Source organism: Coregonus clupeaformis, chromosome 31 (genome assembly GCF_020615455.1).
Source record: "Coregonus clupeaformis isolate EN_2021a chromosome 31, ASM2061545v1, whole genome shotgun sequence".
Lineage (NCBI taxonomy): Eukaryota > Metazoa > Chordata > Actinopteri > Salmoniformes > Salmonidae > Coregonus > Coregonus clupeaformis.
In genome coordinates, this window is record NC_059222.1 from 3,581,522 (window position 1) to 3,605,114 (window position 23,593).

General features: G+C 43.4%; 1 protein-coding gene across 3 annotated transcripts; it reads right to left on the bottom strand.

Moving 5' to 3' along the window:
• Positions 1-3,715: 3,715 nt before the first annotated feature.
• prodh2 (proline dehydrogenase 2) lies at positions 3,716-17,222 on the bottom strand. Of its 3 annotated transcripts, none has more exons than XM_041858298.1 (11): positions 17,163-17,222; positions 13,599-14,032; positions 12,702-12,892; positions 11,784-11,910; positions 11,215-11,286; positions 11,042-11,122; positions 9,883-10,026; positions 7,038-7,204; positions 4,760-4,870; positions 4,457-4,545; positions 3,716-4,053 (listed from the first exon to the last, which is right to left on the bottom strand). In XM_041858298.1, the coding sequence occupies exons 2-11, from the start codon at positions 13,827-13,829 to the stop codon at positions 3,872-3,874; spliced, it is 1,395 nt and encodes a 464-aa protein (XP_041714232.1). In that variant the 5' UTR covers positions 13,830-14,032; positions 17,163-17,222; the 3' UTR covers positions 3,716-3,871. The 3 variants fall into 3 exon arrangements, with proteins under 3 accessions (XP_041714232.1, XP_041714231.1, XP_041714230.1); XM_041858297.1 differs by having other exon boundaries at positions 13,599-14,035; positions 17,163-17,220; XM_041858296.2 differs by lacking the exon at positions 17,163-17,222 and having other exon boundaries at positions 13,599-14,513.
• Positions 17,223-23,593: the final 6,371 nt, after the last annotated feature.

The following is a 23,593-nucleotide window of genomic DNA, read 5'->3' on the forward strand; positions in this document are numbered from 1 at the left end:
AGTACCTGGTTGACTGGGAGGGGTATGGTCAAGAGGAGCGCTTTTGGGTCCCAGGGGACGACATCATGGATCCCAACATCGTCCGGGATTTCCACCTCCGCTACCTGGACCGGCCCTCTCCTCGCCCTCGGGGCTGTCCCCCTGGCCGGCGTCGTCCTGCGGCTGGAGCCGCGCGTCAGGAGGGGGGTACTGTCACGCCTACTCCTGCTCTCCCGCTCCGGCACTCAACGTCGCCGGTCTACTAACCTCCGGTCCAAGCAACCCACATTACGCACACCTGGCAACCATCATTGTGCACACCTGCTCTCCATCATTACGCACACCTGGACTTCATCATCACCCTGATTACTCTGCCTTTATTTAGCCCTCAGTAGCCTCAGTCTTCAAGCAGTATTGGTTTTGTTTACATTCAGTACACTAGTCCTGTTTTGATTATCTTAATGTTTCTTATTATTAAACTCACCTTCTGCACCTGCTTCCTGACTCCCTGCGTATACGTTACATTCCATTTACCCCTCATCAATCTACATACAATACCCCATAATGACAAAGCAAAAACAGGTTTTTAAAAATGTTTACAAATGTATAAAAAAACAACAACATAAAAACCTTATTTACATAAGTATTCAGACCCTTTGCTATGAGACTCGAAATTGAGCTCAGGTGCATCCTGTTTCCATTGATCATCCTTGAGATGTTTCTACAACTTGACTGAAGTCCACCTGTGGTCAATTGATTGGCACAAACCTGTCTATACAAGGTCCCACAGTTGACAGTGCATGTTAGAGCAAAAACCAAGCCATGAGGTCGAAGGAATTGTCCGTAGAGCTCCGAGACAGAACTGTGTCGAGGCACAGATCTGGAGAAGGGAACCAAAACATTTCTGCAGCATTGAAGGTCCCCAAGAACACAGTGGCCTCCATCATTCTTAAATGGAAGAAGTTTGGAACCACGAAGACTCTTCCTAGAGCTGGCCGCCCGGCCAAACTGATCTATCAGGAGAGAAGGGCCTTGGTCAGGGAGGTGACCAAGAACCTGATGGTCACTGACAGAGCTCCAGAGTTCCTCTGTGGAGACGGGAGAAACTTCCAGAAGGACAACCATCTCTGCAGCACTCCACCAATCAGGCCTTTATGGTAGATTGGCCAGACGGAAGCCACTCCTCAGTAAAAGGCACATGACAGCCCACTTGGAGTTTGCCAAAAGGCACCTAAAGGACTCTCAGCCCATGAGAAACAAGATTCTATGGTCTGATGAAACCAAGATTGAACTCTTTGGCCTGAATGCCAAGCGTCATATCTGGAGGAAACCTTGCACCATCCCTACGGTGAAGCATGGTGGTGGCATCATCATGCTGTGGGGATGTTTTTCATTAGCAGGGACTGGGAGACTAGTCAAGATCGAGGGAAAGATTAACAGAGCAAAGTACAGAGAGATCATTGATGAAAACCTGCTCCAGAGAGCTCAGATTGGGGTGAAGGTTCACCTTCCAACAGGACAACAACCCTAAGCTCACAGCCAAGACAATGCAGGAGTTTCTGAATGTCCTTGAGTGGCCCAGCCAGAGCCCGGACTTGAACCCGATCTAACATATCTGGAGAGACCCGAAAATAGCTGTGCAGCGACGTTCCCCATCCAACTTGACAGAGCTTGAGAGGATCTGCAGAGAAGAATGGGAGAATCTCCACAAATACAGGTTTGCCAAGCTTGTAGCGTCATACCCAAGAAGACTCGAGGCTGTAATCGCTACCAAAGGTACTTCAACAAAGTACTGAGTAAAGTGTCTGAATACTTATGCAAATCTGATATTTCAGTTTTTTATTTGTTATAAATTTGCAAAAATTTCTAAAAACCTGTTTTTGCTTTGATATTATGGGGCATTATGTGTAGATTGATGAGGGACAAAATGTATTGTATCCATTTTAGAATAAGGCTGTACTTTACGAATGCACTGTATAGGACCTTCCACCCCCACCTGGGATCTGGATGCCTGATGAAGACCTAAAGGTCGAACCATCGTAACAATAAAATCACCTGGGAGCATGAAGAATCCAGCCACGCAGCCATTCAGTTATTTTTATACACGCGTGAACAAGCATGCTTACGCTGGAAATAGAACGCATGGAAGTCAATGAGAGAAAACAGACGAGTCGCGAGCATCAATGGTGTTACAGGCAGCAAGTCTATTTTTCTTGCATCTATGTGGAGCAATGCTGGTAAAATGAGCTGTCAGAAATTGACTGTTTGTGCATTGATACCTCTGGAATTGTAAAATGTATAGTTAAAAAGTTTAACTGCAAGCCTACATGATATATAGGCTAATCTCGGAAACCCAGAACTAAAATCTTGCATAACTGACTCAGATGCTTGATTAAGTTCTGGGGGGAGGTGTGTTAGAAAAGATACTAGAACGAGGAGCGGAAGCAGCGTGGTAGCTCCACCCCCATCTCTCTGCAAGTTTCAGGCAAATCTATGGGCCAAATTTCCCTCTCCCCTTCAGATATTTCAAAGATGCGAGCACCTGCAAAACCGGGATTTGTCAAAATGATCAGTAATGGAAAATCTGCGCACAGGTGTTATGATAATGATAGTTTGTCGACACTTATGGTTTGTCTGGACTTGTGGCTCGATAGCTTAGGTCTACAGCTCTATCTGGTTGTCGCGTCAGGGACTACAGTTGTTGAGAACTGTACCATTTTAGCTAAGCGTAACCCCAGGTAGCTCCTCTGTAGCTCAACTGGTAGAGCACGGCGCTTGAAACACCAAGGTAGTGGGTTCGAGCCCCGGGACCACCCATACACAAAAAAAATTTATGCATGCATGACTGTAAGTCGCTTTGGATAAAAGCGTCTGCTAAATGGCATATTATTATTATTATTATTAGTGGTTAAGAGCGTTGTGCCAGTAACCGAAAGGTTGCTGGTTCTAAACCCCGAGCCGACTAGGTGAAAAATCTGTCGATGTGCCCTTGAGCAAGGCACTTAACCCTAATTGCTCCTGTAAGTCACTCTGGATAAGAGCGCCTGCTAAATTACTCAAAAAAATAATAATAAATTTTTTTTTTCCTAACCTGCTACATTTGTTCTCCTAACCTGCTGCGTTAGTTCTCCTAACCTGCTATGTAAACAAACCATCAGTATCACCACACCGGATACTGTTCCACAAGTTCCTCGTTAGTCGTCGCATCCCACAGTCAGACGCTATGGTACCATTAATGTTACATACGTCTGTCCACGAGAGATTATGTATAGGCTAGTAGTGGTTATGAAAAACGGTGCAACGACATTCAACATTTATCAACTGGATTGGGTTTCGGAATTATATATCACGTTGTCAATGTCATTTGTTGACAGTATCATCATTTTTGATTACAGCCAACTGCCAGTTCAGACAACGTGCATGGTTATTAATGGTTCGAATGAATCAAATCTGGTCTAGAGATTGAGTGGGTTGTTTGTAGAAAGGGAATTAGAGGAATTGTTATGATCTAACTTACTTTACTAAGCAAATATGTATTGTTAAAACATTTATTGGGCTGCAGCCTGTAGGTTATGGTTTATCTGACAAATAGGCTACCTATTTGAAAACAATGCAATAGCCTACCTGTGTTGATTTAAGTCATGTGCGTATAGCCTAGGCAAGGGCTGGAAATCTTGAGGAATGAGGTAAAGTCAATTCAGTGTTTTAAATTTAAAATTCAAACAATTGAAAAACATTTGACATTATTTGCTTATCCTTTATTGAGAGTAGATTGTCTTTTTTCAATTATTGAATAGGAGTTTCAGTTTACTTCCTGAATTAACTGTCTTTAATGCAAATTTAGCCCAAACCCACCCTCCACACCATCCCCGCTTCCCTGTCCTCCCTACCCCTAGCTTCCCTGTCTGAGCCCCTGCCACAGCCTCCTGTGGAGCTCCTGTCTCAGGAGGTCTCGCTCCTTGCGGATGCCCTGCAGCACGGTACGGTTCTCCTGGGCACGGCGCACCAGGTAGGGCAGGGTGTCGTCCACCGAGCCATACGGCACCGACTTGTACACCGAGTAACCCTGCTGGGCTAGGGGGAGGAGATAAGGGGGAAAGGTGGAGAAAAAGAGACACAGACGCAAAGGACAGAGAGAGACAGAGGGAAAGGACAAGGAGATAAAGAGAGGTGGTTGAAGGGATAGAGGGGGGACAGGAGAAAGAGAGAGAGAGGCAGGAGAGAGGGACAGAGAAAGGACAAATAAGTAAAGAGGGAGGGGTTAGAGAGGATGGGTGGGAGAGAGGAGAGGAAGAGGAAAGGATAGAGAGAGGCAGAGAAACAAGGAAAGATGGATAGGGGAAGAAAAAAAGTGAATATTATTCACAAAACTATCTTAATGTGTGTAGCTAAGCAAGGTAAGGCAGAATAGGGACTTGAGTTTCTTTGACGATACACTTGAATATAAGTTGAATTTGAAGGGAGAAAGGAAGCTTACCGAGAGTGAGAGACACATGGTCACACATCCCCAACAGCTGACCAAAACACACAGATCCACCATCTTTGTCTATTCCCAGCTCTCCCATCCTTAGGACAGATGTCACAATACCAATTCAATGTCATGTAATGCATGTGCTGCATTAGAGGCTTTACAGAACTTTTGCCTCATGGGGTGCTCTTGAGCCAAAAGAGGGTCCCCTAAATGGACAGGAATATTTCTAAATTTGAGGTAAGAAATTAATAAATAAACTTCCGCACAGCCTCTTAAAAAAAATTAAGTGAATGATATAAATAATCTTACCGTTGAACTGCACGCCTTACGGACTCCTCGTTGTGCGTGGCAACTATGATCCGATAGCGCTCAGGGTCCTGGGAGATGAGTTCCAGCAGGATGTCCAACGAGCCGTTATAACTACAGGAGCACAACAACATTATGGAGATACACAGTGGCATGTTGTGACATAGCATTATCATATCAATGATAGTTCTAAAAGAACATATCATAACAAGACCTTTAATGGTTAAAAATATTCCCAATAATCTATCATTTCCCGCAAAATGTGCACTTGTTCACTTCCGTTCATGGATTTCAAATGAAAGGACTGGAATAAGAGATATGGTGGAAACTCCCTCTAATCCAGGCTAACACCAATCCAGTGCTTAATTTGAGACGGATCCTGCCGGAACAGGATCCGGCACCTCTCAGATTTTACTTTGTTTGTTCCAGCACCTCTCGAGGCATGATTTATTCATTTTTTCACTGTTCGCACTGTAGACATTGTAATAAAAGCGATCAGTGTTAAATCAAGTTACCTCCTCGTTATTTCTCCCACCCCCCAGAAAGACCATCATGCAAAAGCACGTGACCATTCTGTGTAATCATCCTATCCTGCTACACTGATTCCAGACCTGCTCTCTTATTTGTACATAGAGGTTATGGGGAGGGCCGGTGGGGTAAGTAACTGATCTTGACACATATCTTGGCAGTGGTGGTCAGCTAGTCGTCTCCCTACTGAATTTGAATCGTGGGAAAGCCTATTAAAAAATTGATAAGAAAAGGCAATCGAGTTTGATTACATTTTTCAAGTCCAAAAATCCAAAGAAAGATGGTGAATCGAACCCAGAACGAGCCAGAGAACTGTCAGTGCCGGAGGAGAGGAGTGAGGGGCAAACTGTTCCTGATGGCGATGCCTTAATTAGCAGCGTTGCTAATCCCGGCAGTTCAGCATCACCACCGGCACCTCCACTAGCTAATAGGCCTACTAGTGAGTCAGACTCAGCGGGAGAGGGAGACATGGAGTTGGGGGGGAGGGGGGCAGTGCATCCACCGACGAAGTGCTCGGAGCAGGTGCAATTTGCAGTTCAAGAACAAGCAAACGTATAACCCCTGGCTTGTCATGCAGAATTAATAGTTGGGCTGTACAACATGCAAAAAGGTAGGGATCTTGGGTCTAGAAATGACTGGAGGGATTAAACTAGCAAAAGAGTGGGTGGAATGTGCAGTAAATTAACATCCTCTGCCTCAGACGTAAAAAAACAAAACAACAAAGAGCCCTCAGAAAAAAGGTTTTTGAACATGCCCGAACCAAGGCACATTTGGTGGCAGCAAGCCTTGTAGACAAGGCTAAAGAGGACACCCAGGATATAGTTAAAACTCAAAATGAAAAAAATAGACACTACAGCCAGTGTCTTCAGAACAGCCTTAGAATGAGGCTAAACATCACAGCCACAGGCCCGCTCATGGCTTTGAGCAAGAAATGGACTCTCAGGAGTTAAACGGACTTGACATGGGGAGAGTCATTGTGGGAGGTTTTGAAAACTAAGGTAGGACATTTTATTTTCCTTTAAAAACTTGTTCGGTACTGTGAAGGTAATCTGAATATGTGCTTCATATTATCATGTAGGCAGGAGGCCTATATATTATCATGTGTGTTCTGCTGTAGCCTACAATTATTTATTTTATTTGAAGTTATATTCCAATATTGTGATATTTGTTCTACTGTTACATTGATGTCTTGAAAATTATATGACATTCTGGTCTTGTAAGCCCCACAGCTGAGTATGTGCGCATTTGCATATGGCAGGTGTTCTGCAGTGTCGTCTAAAAATATTGCTGTACATTGATGTCTAGAAAATTAGGCTATAAGAAATTTGGACTTGAGTAAGCTATACTCAAGTATGTGGGCATACTGCAGTGACATCTAAAATACTTTGAATTAATCAGCACCTTGGAGAGTGCTGTCCGTTTCACCACCATAGACAGTAGGCTATTTGGCTGTTTACTCTGTCTGCTGCGCTGCCACATTGTGTTTGACACTTTTTTCTCTCAATGTGTTCTGGTACCTCAGAGCCCCCCCCCCTCGAATTCACTATATGTTCCGGAACCCCCCGATTTACAAAAAAAGGCACTGCACCAATCCAATGTTTTAATGCATGGGGAGGAGTGTACACAGTTGCACACTTGAGGAGAAAGAACAGATTATTTGGACATTGGTTATTTGAACGTCGGGATTGCTTGTACCACACTATAATATAACATTTTCCATCACCCAAAAAGCCGACATGCACAAAAGAGTTACCTGTCATTGGTGTGCTCCCAGGATTCGTGAACAGGTTCTGACCACCCCTCATTATTGGCCAGTTTCCTTTCTTTGTCCATGTATGCCCCTCTCACAAGCTTCACACCCAGACAGAAGGACTCGCTGATGGACAGGCGGACATCCTCGAGCAGGAGGGACCGCGATTCCTGAAGGGAGAGGGAGACAGAGGGGGGAGAAACAGAGAGAGAGTGAGAAAGGGCAAAACAGAGCGAAAGAGAGAGAGAGAGAGAGAGAGAGAGAGAGAGAGAGAGAGAGAGAGAGAGAGAGAGAGAGAGAGAGAGAGAGAGAGAGAGAGAGAGAGAGAGAGAGAGAGAGAGAGAGAGAGAGAGAGAGAGAGAGAGAGAGAGAGAGAGAGAGAGAGAGAGAGAGAGAGAGAGAAGAGAGAGAGAGAAAGAGAGAGAGAGAGAGAGAGAGAGAGAGAGAGTGTGTGTGTGTGTGTGTGTGGGGGGGTTAGAGGACAAATTAGCAGGTATTGTATTACCACACAAGCACACTGACATTTTACTACATTTAACACATGGGAGTCACCAGAAAACAAGGCCCTGTACATATACAGAGCATTTAGAAAGTATTCAGACCCCTTGACTCTTTCCACATTTTGTTACGTTACAGCCTTATTCTAAGATTGATCTACACACAATACCCCATAATGACAAAGCAAAACAGGTTTTAAGATTATTATTATAATATTTTTGTGTTGTTGAATTTTTTGCATCCAATTGGTAGTTACAGTCTTGTCCCATCGCTGCAACTCCCATACGGACACGGGAGAGGCGAAGGTCGAGAGTCGTGCGTCCTCCTAAACCCAACCAAACCCAACCGAGTGCCCGGAAGCCAGCCGCACCAATGTGCCGGAGGAAACACCGTACAGCTGGCGACTGAGTCAGCGTGCACTGCGCCCGGCCTGCCACAGGAGTCGCTAGTGCGCCATGGGACAAGAACATCCCTGCCGGCCAAACCCTACCCTGGACGGCGCTGGGCCAATTGTGCGCCACCCCATGGGTCTCCTGGACGCGGCCGGCAGCGAGAGAGCCTGGACTCGAACTAGGATCTCTAGTGGCACAGCTAGCACTGCCTTAGACCACTGCGCCACTCGGGAGGCCCAAGATTATTATTATTTTTCAACCCTGAAATATCACATTTGGATATGTATTCAGACCCTTTACTCAGTACTTTGTTGAAGCACCTTTGGCAGCGATTACAGCCTCAAGTCTTCTTGGGTATGACACTACAAACTTGGCACACCTGTTTTTGGGGAGTTTCTCAATTTCTTCTCTGCAGATCCTCTCAAGCTCTGTCAGGTTGGATGGGGAGCGTCACTGCACAGCTATTTTCAGGTCTCTCTGGCTGGGCCACTCAAGGACATTCAGAGATTTGTCCCCAAGCCACTCCTGCATTGTCATAGCTGTGTGCTTAGGGTTGCTGTCCTGTTGGAAGGTGAACCTTCACCCCAGTCTGAGCTCCTGAGCACTCTGGAGTAGGTTTTCATCAAGGATCTCGCTGTACTTTGCTCCGTTCATCTTTCCCTCGATCCTGACTCGTCTCCCAGTCCCTTTCACAGAAAAGATCCCCACAGCATGATGCTGCCACCACCATGCTTCACCGTAGGGATGGTATTGGCCAGGTGATGAGTGGTGCCTGATTTCCTCCAGACGTGGCGCTTGGCATTCAGGCCAAAGCGTTCAATCTTGGTTTCATCAGACCAGAGAATCTTGTTTCTCATGGTCTGAGAGTCCTTTAGGTGCCTTTTGGCAAACTCCGAGCGGGCTGTCATGTGCCTTTTACTGAGGAGTGGCTTCTGTCTGGCCACTCTACCATAAAGGCCTGATTGCTGGAGTGCTGCAGAGATGGTTGTCCTTCTGGAAGGTTCTCCAATCTCCAAAGAGGAACTCTGGAGCTCTGTCAGAGTGACCATCCGGTCCTTGGTCACCTCCCTGACCAAGGGCTTTATCCCCCGATTGCTCAGTTTGGCCGGGCGTCCAGCACTAGGAAGAGTCTTGGTGGTTCCAAACTTCTTCCATTTAAGAATGATGGAGGCCACTGTGTTCTTGGGGACCTTCAATGCTGCAGAAATACATTGGTACCCTTCCCCAGACCGGTGCCGTGACACAATCCTGTCTCGGAGCTCTACGGACAATTCCTTCAACCTCATCGCTTGGTTTTTGTTCTGACATGCACTGTCAACTGTGGGACCTTACATAGACAGGTTTGTGCCTTTCCAAATCACGTCCAATCAATTGAAATTACCACAGGTGGACTCCAATTAAGTTGTAGAAACATTTCAAGGATGATCAATGGAAACAGGATGCAGCTGAGCTCAATTTTGAGTCTCATAGCAAAGGGTCTGAACACTTATGTAAATAAGGTATCCGTTTAGTTTTTTTTTCCTAAAAAACTGTTCACTTTGTCATTATGGGGTATTGTGCGTAGATTCAAATCTTATTTAATCCATTTTAGAATAACGCTGTAATGTAACAAAATGTGGAAAAAGGGAAGGGGTCTGAATACTTTACGAATGCACTGTAAGTTCTACAACTGATGTACAACACATTTGACAACGGTTGAGACAATGAATAGATATTTCTGATGAGTTTGTCTGCACACAAATGTTTACACAACCATTCATTGTGGAGAAACAAATAGAGTGGGAGGGAGAGCGAGAGAGAGAGAGAGAGAGAGAGAGAGATAGAGAGAGAGAGAGAGAGCGAGAGAGAGAAAGAGAGAGAGAGAGATAGAGAGAGAAACAGACAGAGAGACAGAGAGACAGCGAGAGAGGGAAGAACATGAATCAAAAAGGAGCTGAAAACTAGACTCACTGATCTACCTTAAGGTAACACTGGTAGGTGTTCCAGATCCAGACGCCATCTTGGTTGAACTTCTTCATCATGGCCATGGTGACGAGCGAGAGGGCGGGGTTCATGTATGTGTACTCTGCGTCAACCAGAACTCGCACTTTGTTGGCACTGGCCTGAGAATGAAACACATGCAGTAATGGCTCTTTGGTAACACTTTACCTATAGTGATTCTTATGTCTATAATGTGTAGGCCAGGGCTTTCTAACCCTGTTCCTGGAGAGGTACCGTCCTGTAGGTTTTCAATCCAACCCAAGTTGTAACTAACCTGATTCAGTTTATCAACCAGCTAATTATTAGAATCAGGTGCGCTAGATTAGGGTTGGAGCGAAAACCTACAGGACAGTAGCTCTCCAGGAACAGGGTTGGAGAGCCCTGCTGTAGGCTATGACCATGTAATTACAAAGCAGTTAGTATGTTAGTACATGTGACTATAACGTTGTAACTACAGCTATTAATGAGTAGTCACATACAGGTAACTGCCAAAATAAAGGAAACACTAACATAAAGTGTCTTAATAGGGTGTTGGGCCACCACGAGCCAGAACAGCTTCAATGCACCCTGTCATAGATTCTACAAGTCCCTGGAACTCTATTGGAGGGATGCGACACCATACTTCCATGAGAAATTCTATCATTTGGTGTTTTGTTGATGGTGGTGGAAAACGCTGTATCAAGCTTCGCTTCAGAATAAGTGTTCAATTGGGTTGAGATCTGATAACTGAGATGGCCAAGGCATATGGTTTACATCATTTTCATGCTCATCAAACCATTCAGTGACCTCTGGTGCCCTGTGGATGGGGGAAGCACCTGCTTTCAATATACTTTGTATTCCTCATCTACTCAAGTGTTTCCATTATTTTGGCAGTTACCTGTAGGTAGAAGGGCTATTTAAGGTAACGTTTTACCGACTCTTTTACATCTAACTTCATGACAGGAATATCATTGCATGTGGAAAACAATATGTATTACAGGACACATGGGGCATTGAAGTAAGAAAGTATAAAAGTATAAATAAACATATGTGATAATCATAGGACAATACCAGTGTAGGCTACTATATTTGCATAAGCAAATAACAGGTGCCAATATTTCAGAATTTATGAAAATACAGATTTTTTTCTCTCCATACCTCTCCCACTTTGTTGAGCCTCTGAAGGCCGCACAGGAAATGTGTGTTCTCGCTCTCCTGTAAACCGGGGAAGCTGATTGGCTGTGAGAGATGGGACCAGACAGTGGATCAGTCATCACTCTAGACTTATAAATAGAGAGGCATCTGAACATCTCACAAAATGGCTCACCCACCTCTCCGTCCATGGCTCTGACTAGGAGGTCTAGATCATACTGTTGTTCTGAGAGCACGGTGGTTAGCTTCACCTAAGTACAAAGGGAAATGTGTCAACAGAGATCTGGGCCAGCATTTATCAAGTGCCTCAGAGTCGGATTGCTGATTCAGGATCAGTTTTGCCTCTTAGATCATATTGAATTATATTATTATGGACAGGGAGGACCTGATCCTAGATTAGTGTCCACATAACCGGCCCTTTATTGTAAGATATTGTTAATAAATAATAGAGTGCTAGTTATACACAAGAGCTAGACTGGTCCCAGACCTGTTTGTGCTCTTACCAACTCAATTGTGGTCCTTGTCAAGGCAAACATTGTTCGGCATGACAATGAGTGACAAGAAGTTGGCATGATAGCACAAACAGACCGGCACTCAGGCTACACAGGAATGTAGTGTTTATTGCTTATATAATATATTTCATAAGGACAGGACAGCAGGGTTGGGGTATATTCCAAAAAAACTAAAAAGCATGAACTATGCTCCTCGCAGAGTAAAAGGGTTTTAGTCAAGTAAGTCATACACTTACACACAGCTCTGGACTGAGCAAGGCAGTGATCTTCAGCTGCATCATTGGATCTTTGCTCCAGGCATTTCTATGGGACATGCTGACACATTCCAACATGGACGCCAGGTTGTCGTCGTACCGTCGCTCCCTGTTGACAATTGATATTTGACCACATGCGTTCAGAATGAAAGTTATTCAATATACATTTTTGTTAAAAAAAAAAAATTCATGATATCCAATTGGTAGTTACAGTCTTGTCCCATCGCTGCAACTCCCATATGGACTCGGGAGAGGCGAAGGTCGAGAGCCATGCGTCCTCTGAAACACAACCCTGCCAAGCTGCACTGCTTCTTGACACACTGCTCGCTTAACCCGGAAGCCAGCCGCACCAATGTGTCAGAGGAAACGCCATACAACTGGTGACCATGTCAGCGTGCAAGTGCCCGGCCCGCCACAAGGAGTCGCCACAAATCGCTAGAGCGCGATTTGACAAGGACATCCCAGCCAGCCAAACCCTCCCCTAACCCGGATGATGCTGGGCCAATTGTGCACCGCCTCATGGTTCTCCCGGTCGCGGCCGGCTGTGACACAGCCCGGGATCGAACCCGGGTCTGTAGTGACGCCTCAAGCACTGCGATGCAGTGCCTTAGACAGCTGCGCCACTCGGGAGGCCCTTCAATATTTCTGAACGAAAACAAACATTGACAAAAGTTGGATCTTTATCATCAATTTATGTACAGTGCTGCATGAAACCCATGTAATTGCATTGAGTATGGTAGCCGAGCATTGCCAGCGTAATACCCTTTTCACACTACTGAGCCAAACTGAACCAAGCCTGGTTACATATCCACCATAGTTAAACTATCCAAGCCCAGCAGCGCAGTACAGTTCAGCAAGCTAGTGTGGAAAGGGGTTTAACATAGAAAGATGTTGTCTAACCCAGTGCTCTCTCCCAGGTCCTCTTCAATGGGCACAGCCAGCATGGGGCGGAGTCCAAGGGAGCTCATCTTCTCCATGGAATGGGTGATCTCGCCCTCGCTCTCCCCGGCCACAAACTGAGCATACACAGACGGCCGCAGGAACAGGGCAAACCCCCTTTTCCCGAGCAGAGTCCGCGCTACAGACATGAGCTGAGAGTGGGAGGAAGAGAGAGAGAGAGAGAGAGAGAGAGAGAGAGAGAGAGAGAGAGAGAGAGAGAGAGAGAGAGAGAGAGAAAGAAAGAAAGAAAGAAAGAAAGAAAGAAAGAAAGAAAGAAAGAAAGAAAGAAAGAAAGAAAGAAAGAAAGAAAGAAAGAAAGAAAGAAAGAAAGAAAGAAAGAAAGAAAGAAAGAAAGAAAGAAAGGGGAGGATGAGTGAGTCAAAACTATAGGAAAGGGGAGAGCGGGTGAGTGAGTCAGATACAAATAAAGAGCTGATTTGGGCTAGAGGTAAAGAGAGGGGGAGATAAATACGCATAAGGAGTATGAGAGGCAGAGAAAGAGTGGAAACCGAGACGGACAAACATACTTGACCTTTATACATTGTCAGACACATCGAGTGCAACAGTGTAGGCATTTGCCTGTCTGCACTCACTCACTTACTGATTGAGTCCCACATGGCACCCTATTCCCTACATAATGCACAACTTTTGACCAGAGCCCTATGGGCCGGTGTCAAAAGTAGTGACAGCCCTGTGAGCCAATGTCCAAAGTAGTGACACTCACTCATTCACTCACTCACTTCACCACTCACTCATTCCCCTCAATTCCTCTCTCTCTCATCCCTTCTCTGGTTCATGCTGCTCATGTACTGTATATCTCTTCCCTTCTCCTCCTATCCCTCCCTCCCAGTTTCTCACCTTCCCACAGTTGTTGACCAGCACTGGGACAGAGCAGAGTCGGAACACCCCTAATGCTCGGAGCAGCTCCCCAAAGCTCTTTACTCTGAAGGCGCTGGGGTCCTCAAAGGTCAATGCCACTGGGAGGGCGTCCAACCGTTCTGCCGCCAGCGTCCTTGGGGTCACAGTACCCAGCAGCCTCAGCGATAGGAAGTGATGCAATGACGGGCGAAGCAGTGGAGACGTCATCATCGCTGATGGAGGGCGTCTGAATTGACCCGACGTCTGTGTAGGAGTGTGTGTGTATGTGAACAATATGCCTGTTAATATGTGTGCGTGTGTGTGTGTCTTTGGTGTGTTTGCTTTCCTTGCTTGCGTAGTTGTGTGGACTCTTGCTCAGCAGTCTGACAGGGCCACACAGACAAAAACAAGTGATGATACACTCAGCTGAGAACCTGCTGAAAGAGAGGGATGAGGGGTAGAGAACATGGAAACACATACAAAGAGAAATACAGTACAAGTAAACATTGACCATCAATACAGTACAGCAATTCACCATTTTAATCCAATAGAGGCCGATAAAGTGTCCCTCCATGCATGCATGAAATTTACTTTCCACTTAAATTAAAACTTTGACAATTATAAATTATTACAAATCCATGCCTGTTAAGTTAGCTGGTAATTTTCCAAATGCGAGTAAACTAAGCCACAAATATCAATTGCTCTGATAAAGACTAGTGGTGGGCACCAATATCGATAATGTTTGATATCGATATGAGCAAGGCATAACAAATGGTTTTATGTAAAAAGCGTAAATGAAGTCCAGTCTGGTGATACTGAAAATATATGTCGCCACACATGGTTTGTTTACATAGCAGGTTACGATAATTAACATGGCAGGTTAGGTGACTTAACGTGGCAGGTTAGGAGAATGAGGTTAAGGTGAGGAAAAGGGTTAGGGTTAAGGCGTCAGCATGCTTCAGTTCGGCTGGTGCCTAGCCAGTGTGCTCTCATACTCCCTTAAAAGACCTTTGCTTGAGAAACTAGAAAAAAGCGGCAATAGTACTGTTTTTCCATTTTGAGACACCGTAGCCAGTATACACTTCTTTAAGTTTATTGTATATCTTAAATGTATGCCTACATTCAGATATACAGGTAACTGCCAAAATAATGGAAACACCAACATAAAGTGTCTTACTAGGGCTTTGGACCACCACGAGCCACCAGAACAGCTGTTATTCTTTAGTTAGGTTGGTCAGGGTGTGAATGCTAGAGGTTATTATGTGAATATCTAGGTATCTATGTGTAGATCTAGATTATATATTTCTATGTTGGCCGGGTGTGCTTCCCAATCAGAGGCAGCTGTCGATCGTTGTCTCTGATTGGGAATCATACTTAGGTAGCCATTTTGCTTACCTATGTTGTGGGATCTTGACTCTTGTTTGTGTGTAGCCATTGTGAGAGTCACGTTACGGTGCGTTTACTTAGTGAATAAACATGTATGCATTCCACGCTGCACCTTGGTCCAATCCTGTACTCAACGAACGTGACAACAGCTTCAATGCGCCTTGGCATAGATTCTACAAGTGTCTGGAACTCTATTGGAGGGATGCAGCACCATTCTTCCAAGATAAATTCCATAATTTGGTGTTTTGTTGATGGTGGTGGAAAATGCTGTCTCAGGCGCCGCTCCAGAATCTCCCATAATTGTTCAATTGGGTTGAGATCTGGAGACTGAGATGGCCATGACATATGGTTTACATCGTTTTCATGCTCATCAAACCATTCAGTGACCATTCGTGATATATTTAGCAAGCTCAGACTCCATGTCATCAGATAAGACCTTGTATGCCTCTGCTATTCTATCATAGCCTCTCTTTCACACAGGTACATGTTCTTTTTATTTTTTGTCAATGTACCTCTTCAGTGTAATTCAGTCAATTTTTTCATCCCTTGCTGCTGTTCAAATGGACTTCTTCCCTTCTCTCACTTCCTTGGCTGCTCTGTCAAGAACCTCAAGGGGGGCTAGACCCCTGCTTGTTTTATGTTTGTGTACACGGGGCATGATGATGTCTGCTCTGTAACAATAAAAATGCAGTCTTGAATTCATATGCACGACACATTGCAAAAATACTCTGTATATTATGCATAAAACTGACACAATGTAATCAAAGCAAACATACCCCAAAGCAAATATTTTCACAATGTTATCCCACATAGCTACAAAGATGCACTTTCATGCTAGGTTTAGGGCACACGTGTCAAACTCATTCCACGGAGTGTCTGGTGGTTTTTGCTCCTCCCTTGTACTTGATTGATGAATTAAGGTCACTGGTCAGTAAGGAACACCCCTCACCTGGTTGGAACTCCCCTCAGACACTAGGCCCTCCATGGAATGAGTTTGACCCCCCTGGTTTAGGGTGTCATATTGTAGCTTATAGAGACCCCAACTGATGTATAAAACAATCTTAAAACGATCTACTTTGGTTTAGATACAAGCATCATGAAACCTGTAACACAATAAATTAAAGTTTTTTGGGCCTAGCTTGCTTACCACTTTTTCCATGTGATTTCTTCCTTCACAGACTCCATGAAATGATTACCTCTTCCTAAATATTTGGTCACATTATTAATTTTGTGTATGGTTTCCTAGAAACAAGGGGTAGCTCAACTAACCCTTTGGCTCAACTTACCCCACTTTCCTCTACGCTGTGTGCCTCCATTCTCTCCCTCCTTATACCGTCCTCCCCTCCAGCCCTCCACTGTAAATTCCCATTAACTCTATTTAAGTGATGCTGATTTACTAAGAACTATTACTCAATGTATGACACATTTGTGTTTTTTGTTGCATTATTTTGCTGATTCAGAGCAGTAAGATTGCTCGCCTGATGTTCAAGTGCAATGTCTAGCTAAGATAAAACCTGATGTCCATATATTGTACTTTGTTGTGAGTATTGAGCTGCAAGAAGACTGTTTTGTCTTTGTGGACATAACCCACATGACACCATGTCCACTCCAGATGAAGGAGAAACTGTTGGTGTAATTGTTAACAGTGTAACCTACATTCCTGCACTGTTTCTGTAGGGAAGACCGGGGACAGTTGTAACGCATTTTGGAGTTGTTTATTAAAATTTTATTTATTCTTACACTGTTTGATGTAGAGAGTTCTACATTTCACAAAGACAACTTACATGTGCCTGCTAACTATTAATATAGTTTAGAGACCTGTGCTAAATGTGGAATTTTTACAATTCTGTCTTAATCCGAAAAACTCCTGATGTTACAATTAACCCCAATTGCAGGGTTAATTGTAATGGTATATGGGACAGATTAAAACATTTAATCTTTTAGGCATGTCATATTGCCCAGATACTCAGTAGAAAAATGCATGTTTTGTATAACAGTAGTATTCAAACAAAATGCACGAATTTTCTTAGTTGCACTGCCACAGTTGATGTAAAGAAGGGACATTTGATATTATGTGAATGTGTCCATATACCATGAAATGCAAATCGATATATAGATTTTTGTTATAGGTGCCCATCACTAATAAAGACCAAGCAGAAAAAGCAAAGGAAACCTTACCAGAGTACACAGTCTGCCACCAGTCCATTGAGAAATTTCATCTAGAGGGAGGTTATATGGGGGTGGACACAGATGTGTTGTACCATTTATTGGGTAACTAGATAGTTAATGAGTGGCTAACTTGAGTGACTAACTTGAGTAAACATCAGGTTCACCTCGGAGAGCAGAAATAATTGGTGTCAAGTCCACGTTGGATCCAAAATGTAATTGTCAAGCTCTTACAAATCAATGGCAATAGTAGTCTCAAGCTCACGTTTGATCCAAAATGTAATTGGCAAAACCTTACAAATCAATGGTAGTAGTAGTTCCATCTCAGACAGACAGGTGAAACATTTCACAGAGCTTTTAATTCATTAAAACAAAACTGCACTAGTCTCTCTGCTGATGAGTAACCCCAATGAAATTGACTTCCAAAATCAACCCACATTTTTTTCTACTAACTGGTTTTCTACAAAGATAAATGCTTTTCGCAAAGTGCATTGTTACTCCAGTTATTAACCAGAAATGTAGCTTAGAGGCAATCTGCGATTACTACATACATTTTTTTGTTCGTAAATAATGTAATTGTAAAAATAAAATAAAAACTCTTAACATGGTTAAAACTGTAATTTTGATCCCGTGGATGGTCAGTCCTTGCATCCATAGCTACAGTTGAAGTCGGAGGTTTACATACACTTAGGTTGGAGTCATTAAAACTCGTTTTTTCAACCACTCCACAAATTTCTTGTTAACAAACTATAGTTTTGGCAAGTTGGTTAGGACATCTACTTTGTGCATGACACAAGTCATTTTTCCAACAATTGTTTACAGACAGATTATTTCACTTATAATTCACTGTATCACAATTCCAGTGGGTCAGAAGTTTACATACACTAAGTTGACTGTGCCTTTAAACAGCTTGGAAAATTCCACAAAATGATGTCATGGCTTTAGAAGCTTCTGAAAGGCTAATTGACATCATTTGAGTCAATTGGAGGTGTACCTGTGGATGTATTTCAAGGCCTACCTTCAAACTCAGTGCCTCTTTGCTTGACATCATGGGAAAATCAAAAGAAATCAGCCAAGACCTCAGACATTTTGTTTTGGACCTCTACAAGTCTGGTTCATCCTTGGGAGCAATTTCCAAACGCCTGAAGGTACCACGTTCATCTGTACAAACAATAGTACCCAAGTATAAACACCATGGGACCACGCAACCGTCATACGCGAAGGAGTCACGTTCTGTCTCCTAGAGATGAACGTACTTTGGTGTGAAAAGTGCAAATCAATCCCAGAACAACAGCAAAGGACTTTGTGAAGATGCTGGAGGAAACAGGTACAAAAGTATCTATATCCACAGTAAAACGAGTCTTATATCGACATAACCTGAAAGGCCGCTCAGCAAGGAAGAAGCCACTGCTCCAAAACCGCCATAAAAAAGCCAGACTATGGTTTGCAACTGCACATGGGGACAAAGATCGTACTTTTTGGAGAAATGTCCTCTGGTCTGATGAAACAAAAATAGAACTGTTTGGTCATATTGACCATCGTTATGTTTGGTGGAAAAAAGGGAAGGCTTGCAAGCCGAAGAACACCATCCCAACCGCGAAGCACAGGGGTGGCAGCATCATGCTGTGGGGGTGCTTTGCTGCAGGAGTGACTTGTGCACTTCACAAAATAGATGGCATCATGAGGAAGGAAAATTATGTGGATATATTGAAGCAACATCTCAAGACATCAGTCAGGAAGTTAAAGCTTGGTCGCAAATGGGTCTTCCAAAAGGACAATGACCCCAAGTATACTTCCAAAGTTGTGGCAAAATGGCTTAAGGACAACAAAGTCAAGGTATTGGAGTGGCCATCACAAAGCCCTGACCTCAAACCTATAGAAGATTTGTGGGCAGAATTGAAAAAGCATGTACGAGCAAGGAGGCCTACAAACCTGACTCAGTTACACCAGCTCTGTCAGGAGGAATGGGCCAAAATTCACCCAACTTATTGTGGGAACCTTGTGGAAGGCTACCCGAAACATTTGACCCAAGTTAAACAATTTAAAGGCAATGCTACCAAATACTAATTGAGTCTATGTAAACTTCTGACCCACTGGGAACGTGATGAAAGAAATAAAAGCTGAAATAAATCATTCTCTCTACTATTATTCTGACATTTCACATTCTTAAAATAAAGTGGTGATCCTAACTGACCTAAAACAGGGAATTTTTACTAGGATTAAATGTCAGGAATTGTGGAAAACTGAGTTTAAATGTATTTGGCTAAGGTGTATGTAAACTTCCGACTTCAACTGCATGTCTATGAATTGCTTGAAATACTACATAAAAATTGACATGGTATAATTGACTCAACAACAACCAATATAAAAATAATTGACCTGGATGAACTTAATTGTTTTTCTTCATAAATCAGTGAAATCATAGACCATTTGTGGCAAGATTTTATTGGTGTATAAGCCAGGTATTTTCTCCTCTCTGTGCATTTTGGGCCAACTATTTCAAATTTTTCCTGAACCTCAACTCTTCCTTTTCCCAGACCCCAACTCCTCCCCCTTTTCAACCTTTTGCCAAACCCCAACTTCTCCTCTGTTCCCCCCTTTTCCCAGACCAAGAGAATGGCAACCACCCAAAATAAAGTAAAGGTGGCGTTCCTGTCTGTCTACATTGCAGATGCCTGCCAGATCTCACAATGCTTGGGTAGGTGTTTAACATATCAGCTACCACTTCATATGACATAGCAATTTGATGCCCGACTACAGTTAATGTAGTCGGGAAGGAACTTGACTCGACCAATAGATCATAGAGGATGCTGGGAAAACCACAGATGTTAGAATGACCCAGAAATGTCAGAGAGAAAGTGACAGGTGTTAAACAGAGATAGTAGTTTAGAGGAGTTGGAGGTAAAAGACTTTGCCCCAAAGTAGACCAAGCTAACTGGCCCAGAGGAAAATATTAACTCCAAACTGCCTTGAACAGTGGTGCATTCAGTTCGCCTCAACGTTTGCTACTTTCCGTGACGGTTTGTACTGAACGACATGTTTCCCCATAACGGTGCGCACCGTTCTTCAACAGCCTTTGAGGTATGTTTGCTCCTGTTCAGCGGTGAAAGTAGATTTCATTTCCCGGTACAGAATTGTTTTATTTTGCGCATGCACCAATTTTTTGGGGGGGCCTAAACATAGAATTATATGTAGAAACTCTATTAATTGAATAGGATATCTGGGCCTAATAGTAAAAATGTGTTGTTTCACTTTTAAAATGGACTGGCATTAACATAACCACTCATGATGTTTTCATCTGATTGACAAACAATCACTTCAAAAGGCTCCTGTAAGCTTGGCTACCTGCGCACATTCGTCCACTCTAAAATAATTCCTGCATCCATATTGTGCACCCACCATTTTAGGAATAGAAAGAGACATCAGTAACAAAACACCAAAAGTGTAATGATTGTCATTCATTAGGCCTACACTTGTAACCTGACTTGATGCGTCCACTGTCGGCACGTGTCGGTCACTCATCGGAAAATGTCACTTATGGTCAAACCACACCGCATTTTCAGCTTGGAGCTTATTCCACAAGTTTTCAAGTCCATTCGCAAATTTTGCAAGCGGGTGACATGTGGTAATAATAGTGTAATAGCATACTGTTTTCTTGGCATCTTTGTTTTCATTATTATGATAGGCTCATGTTCAACCGGTCCGGCATAGTGGGCTTACTTTCACCCTTGCTCCCATTTGGTGGGTGTGGGGCCTGATCAATATAGGTGTGACCATTTGAAATCGCAAAACTCGTGCAGCACATCATACTGGAATCACCCTCTGGGCCACCATAATCAATTTTTTCAACTGGTCGGTCAGTACAGTACTGTTTCCGTTTGAACTCAATGTTGCACACCGTTCTATCATTGAACGCATCCCAGGCATCACTGACAATCGCTGACCTGGATGAACAGAAATCAGTCAGATTTTCAGTCTGATCACAAACCATTTGTGCAGTTAGGTATACATCATTACGTACAGGCGTATTTAACAACTATAACAAAAATATAACAATATAATATAAGTAAACCAAATAATGACCATCGTTATGTTTGGAGGAAAAAGGGGAAAGCTTGCAAGCCGAAGAACACCATCCCAACCGTGAAGCACGGGGGTGGCAGCATCATGCTATGGGGGTGCTTTGCTGCAGGAGGGACTGGTGCACTTCACAAAATAGATTGTGTATCATGAGGAAGGAAAATTATGTGGATATATTGAAGCAACATCTCAAGACATCAGTCAAGAAGTTAAAGCTTGGCCACAAATGGGTCTTCCAAATGGACAATGACCCCAAGCATACTTCCAAAGTTGTGGCAAAATGACTTAAGGACAACAAAGTCAAGGTATTGGAGTGGCCATCACAAAGCCCTGACCTCAATCCTATAGAAAATGTGTGGGCAGAACTGAAAAAGCGTGTGCGAGCAAGGAGGCCTACAAACCTGACTCAGTTACACCAGCTCTGTCAGGAGGAATGGGCCAAAATTCACCCAACTTATTGTGGGGAGCTTGTGGCTACCCGAAATATTTGACCCAAGTTAAACAATTTAAAGGCAATGCTACCAAATACTCTCTACTATTATTCTGACATTTCACATTCTTAAAATAAAATGGTGATCCTAACTGACCTAAGACAGATAATTATTACTAGGATTAAATGTCAGGAATTGTAAAAAAAAGTTTAAATGTATTTGGCTAAGGTGTATGTAAACTTCCGACTTCAACTGTATGTATGTATATATATATATATATATATATATATGTATATACAGTGGGGAAAAAAAGTATTTAGTCAGCCACCAATTGTGCAAGTTCTCCCACTTAAAAAGATGAGAGAGGCCTGTAATTTTCATCATAGGTACACGTCAACTGTGACAGACAAATTGAGAATATTTTTTCCAGAAAATCCCATTGTAGGATTTTTAATGAATTTATTTGCAAATTATGGTGGAAAATAAGTATTTGGTCACCTACAAACAAGCAAGATTTCTGGCTCTCACAGACCTGTAACTTCTTCTTTAAGAGGCTCCTCTGTCCTCCACTCGTTACCTGTATTAATGGCACCTGTTTGAACTTGTTATCAGTATAAAAGACACCTGTCCACAACCTCAAACAGTCACACTCCAAATCCACTATGGCCAAGACCAAAGAGCTGTCAAAGGACACCAGAAACAAAATTGTAGACCTGCACCAGGCTGGGAAGACTGAATCTGCAATAGGTAAGCAGCTTGGTTTGAAGAAATCAACTGTGGGAGCAATTATTAGGAAATGGAAGACATACAAGACCACTGATAATCTCCCTCGATCTGGGGCTCCACGCAAGATCTCACCCCGTGGGGTCAAAATGATCACAAGAACGGTGAGCAAAAATCCCAGAACCACACGGGGGGACCTAGTGAATGACCTGCAGAGAGCTGGGACCAAAGTAACAAAGCCTACCATCAGTAACACACTACGCCGCCAGGGACTCAAATCCTGCAGTGCCAGACGTGTCCCCCTGCTTAAGCCAGTACATGTCCAGGCCCGTCTGAAGTTTGCTAGAGTGCATTTGGATGATCCAGAAGAGGATTGGGAGAATGCCATATGGTCAGATGAAACCAAAATATAACTTTTTGGTAAAAACTCAACTCGTCGTGTTTGGAGGACAAAGAATGCTGAGTTGCATCCAAAGAACACCATACCTACTGTGAAGCATGTGGGTGGAAACATCATGCTTTGGGGCTGTTTTTCTGCAAAGGGACCAGGACGACTGATCCGTGTAAAGGAAAGAATGAATGGGGCCATGTATCGTGAGATTTTGAGTGAAAACCTCCTTCCATCAGCAAGGGGATTGAAGATGAAACGTGGCTGGGACCTATCAGCATGACAATGATCCCAAACACACCCCCCGGGCAACGAAGGAATGGCTTCGTAAGAAGCATTTCAAGGTCCTGGAGTGGCCTAGCCAGTCTCCAGATCTCAACCCCATAGAAAATCTTTGGAGGGAGTTGAAAGTCCATGTTGCCCAGCGATAGCCCCAAAACATCACTGCTCTAGAGGAGATCTGCATGGAGGAATGGGCCAAAATACCAGCAACAGTGTGTGAAAACCTTGTGAAGACTTACAGAAAACGTTTGACCTGTGTCATTGCCAACAAAGGGTATATAACAAAGTATTAAGAAACTTTTGTTATTGACCAAATACTTATTTTCCACCATCATTTGCAAATAAATTCATTAAAAATCCTACAATGTGATTTTCCGGATTTTTTTTTCTCATTTTGTCTGTCATAGTTGACGTGTACCTATGATGAAAATTACAGGCCTCTCTCATCTTTTTAAGTGGGAGAACTTTCACAATTGGTGGCTGACTAAATACTTTTTTTCCCCACTGTATTTATATACACTGCTCAAAAAAATTAACTG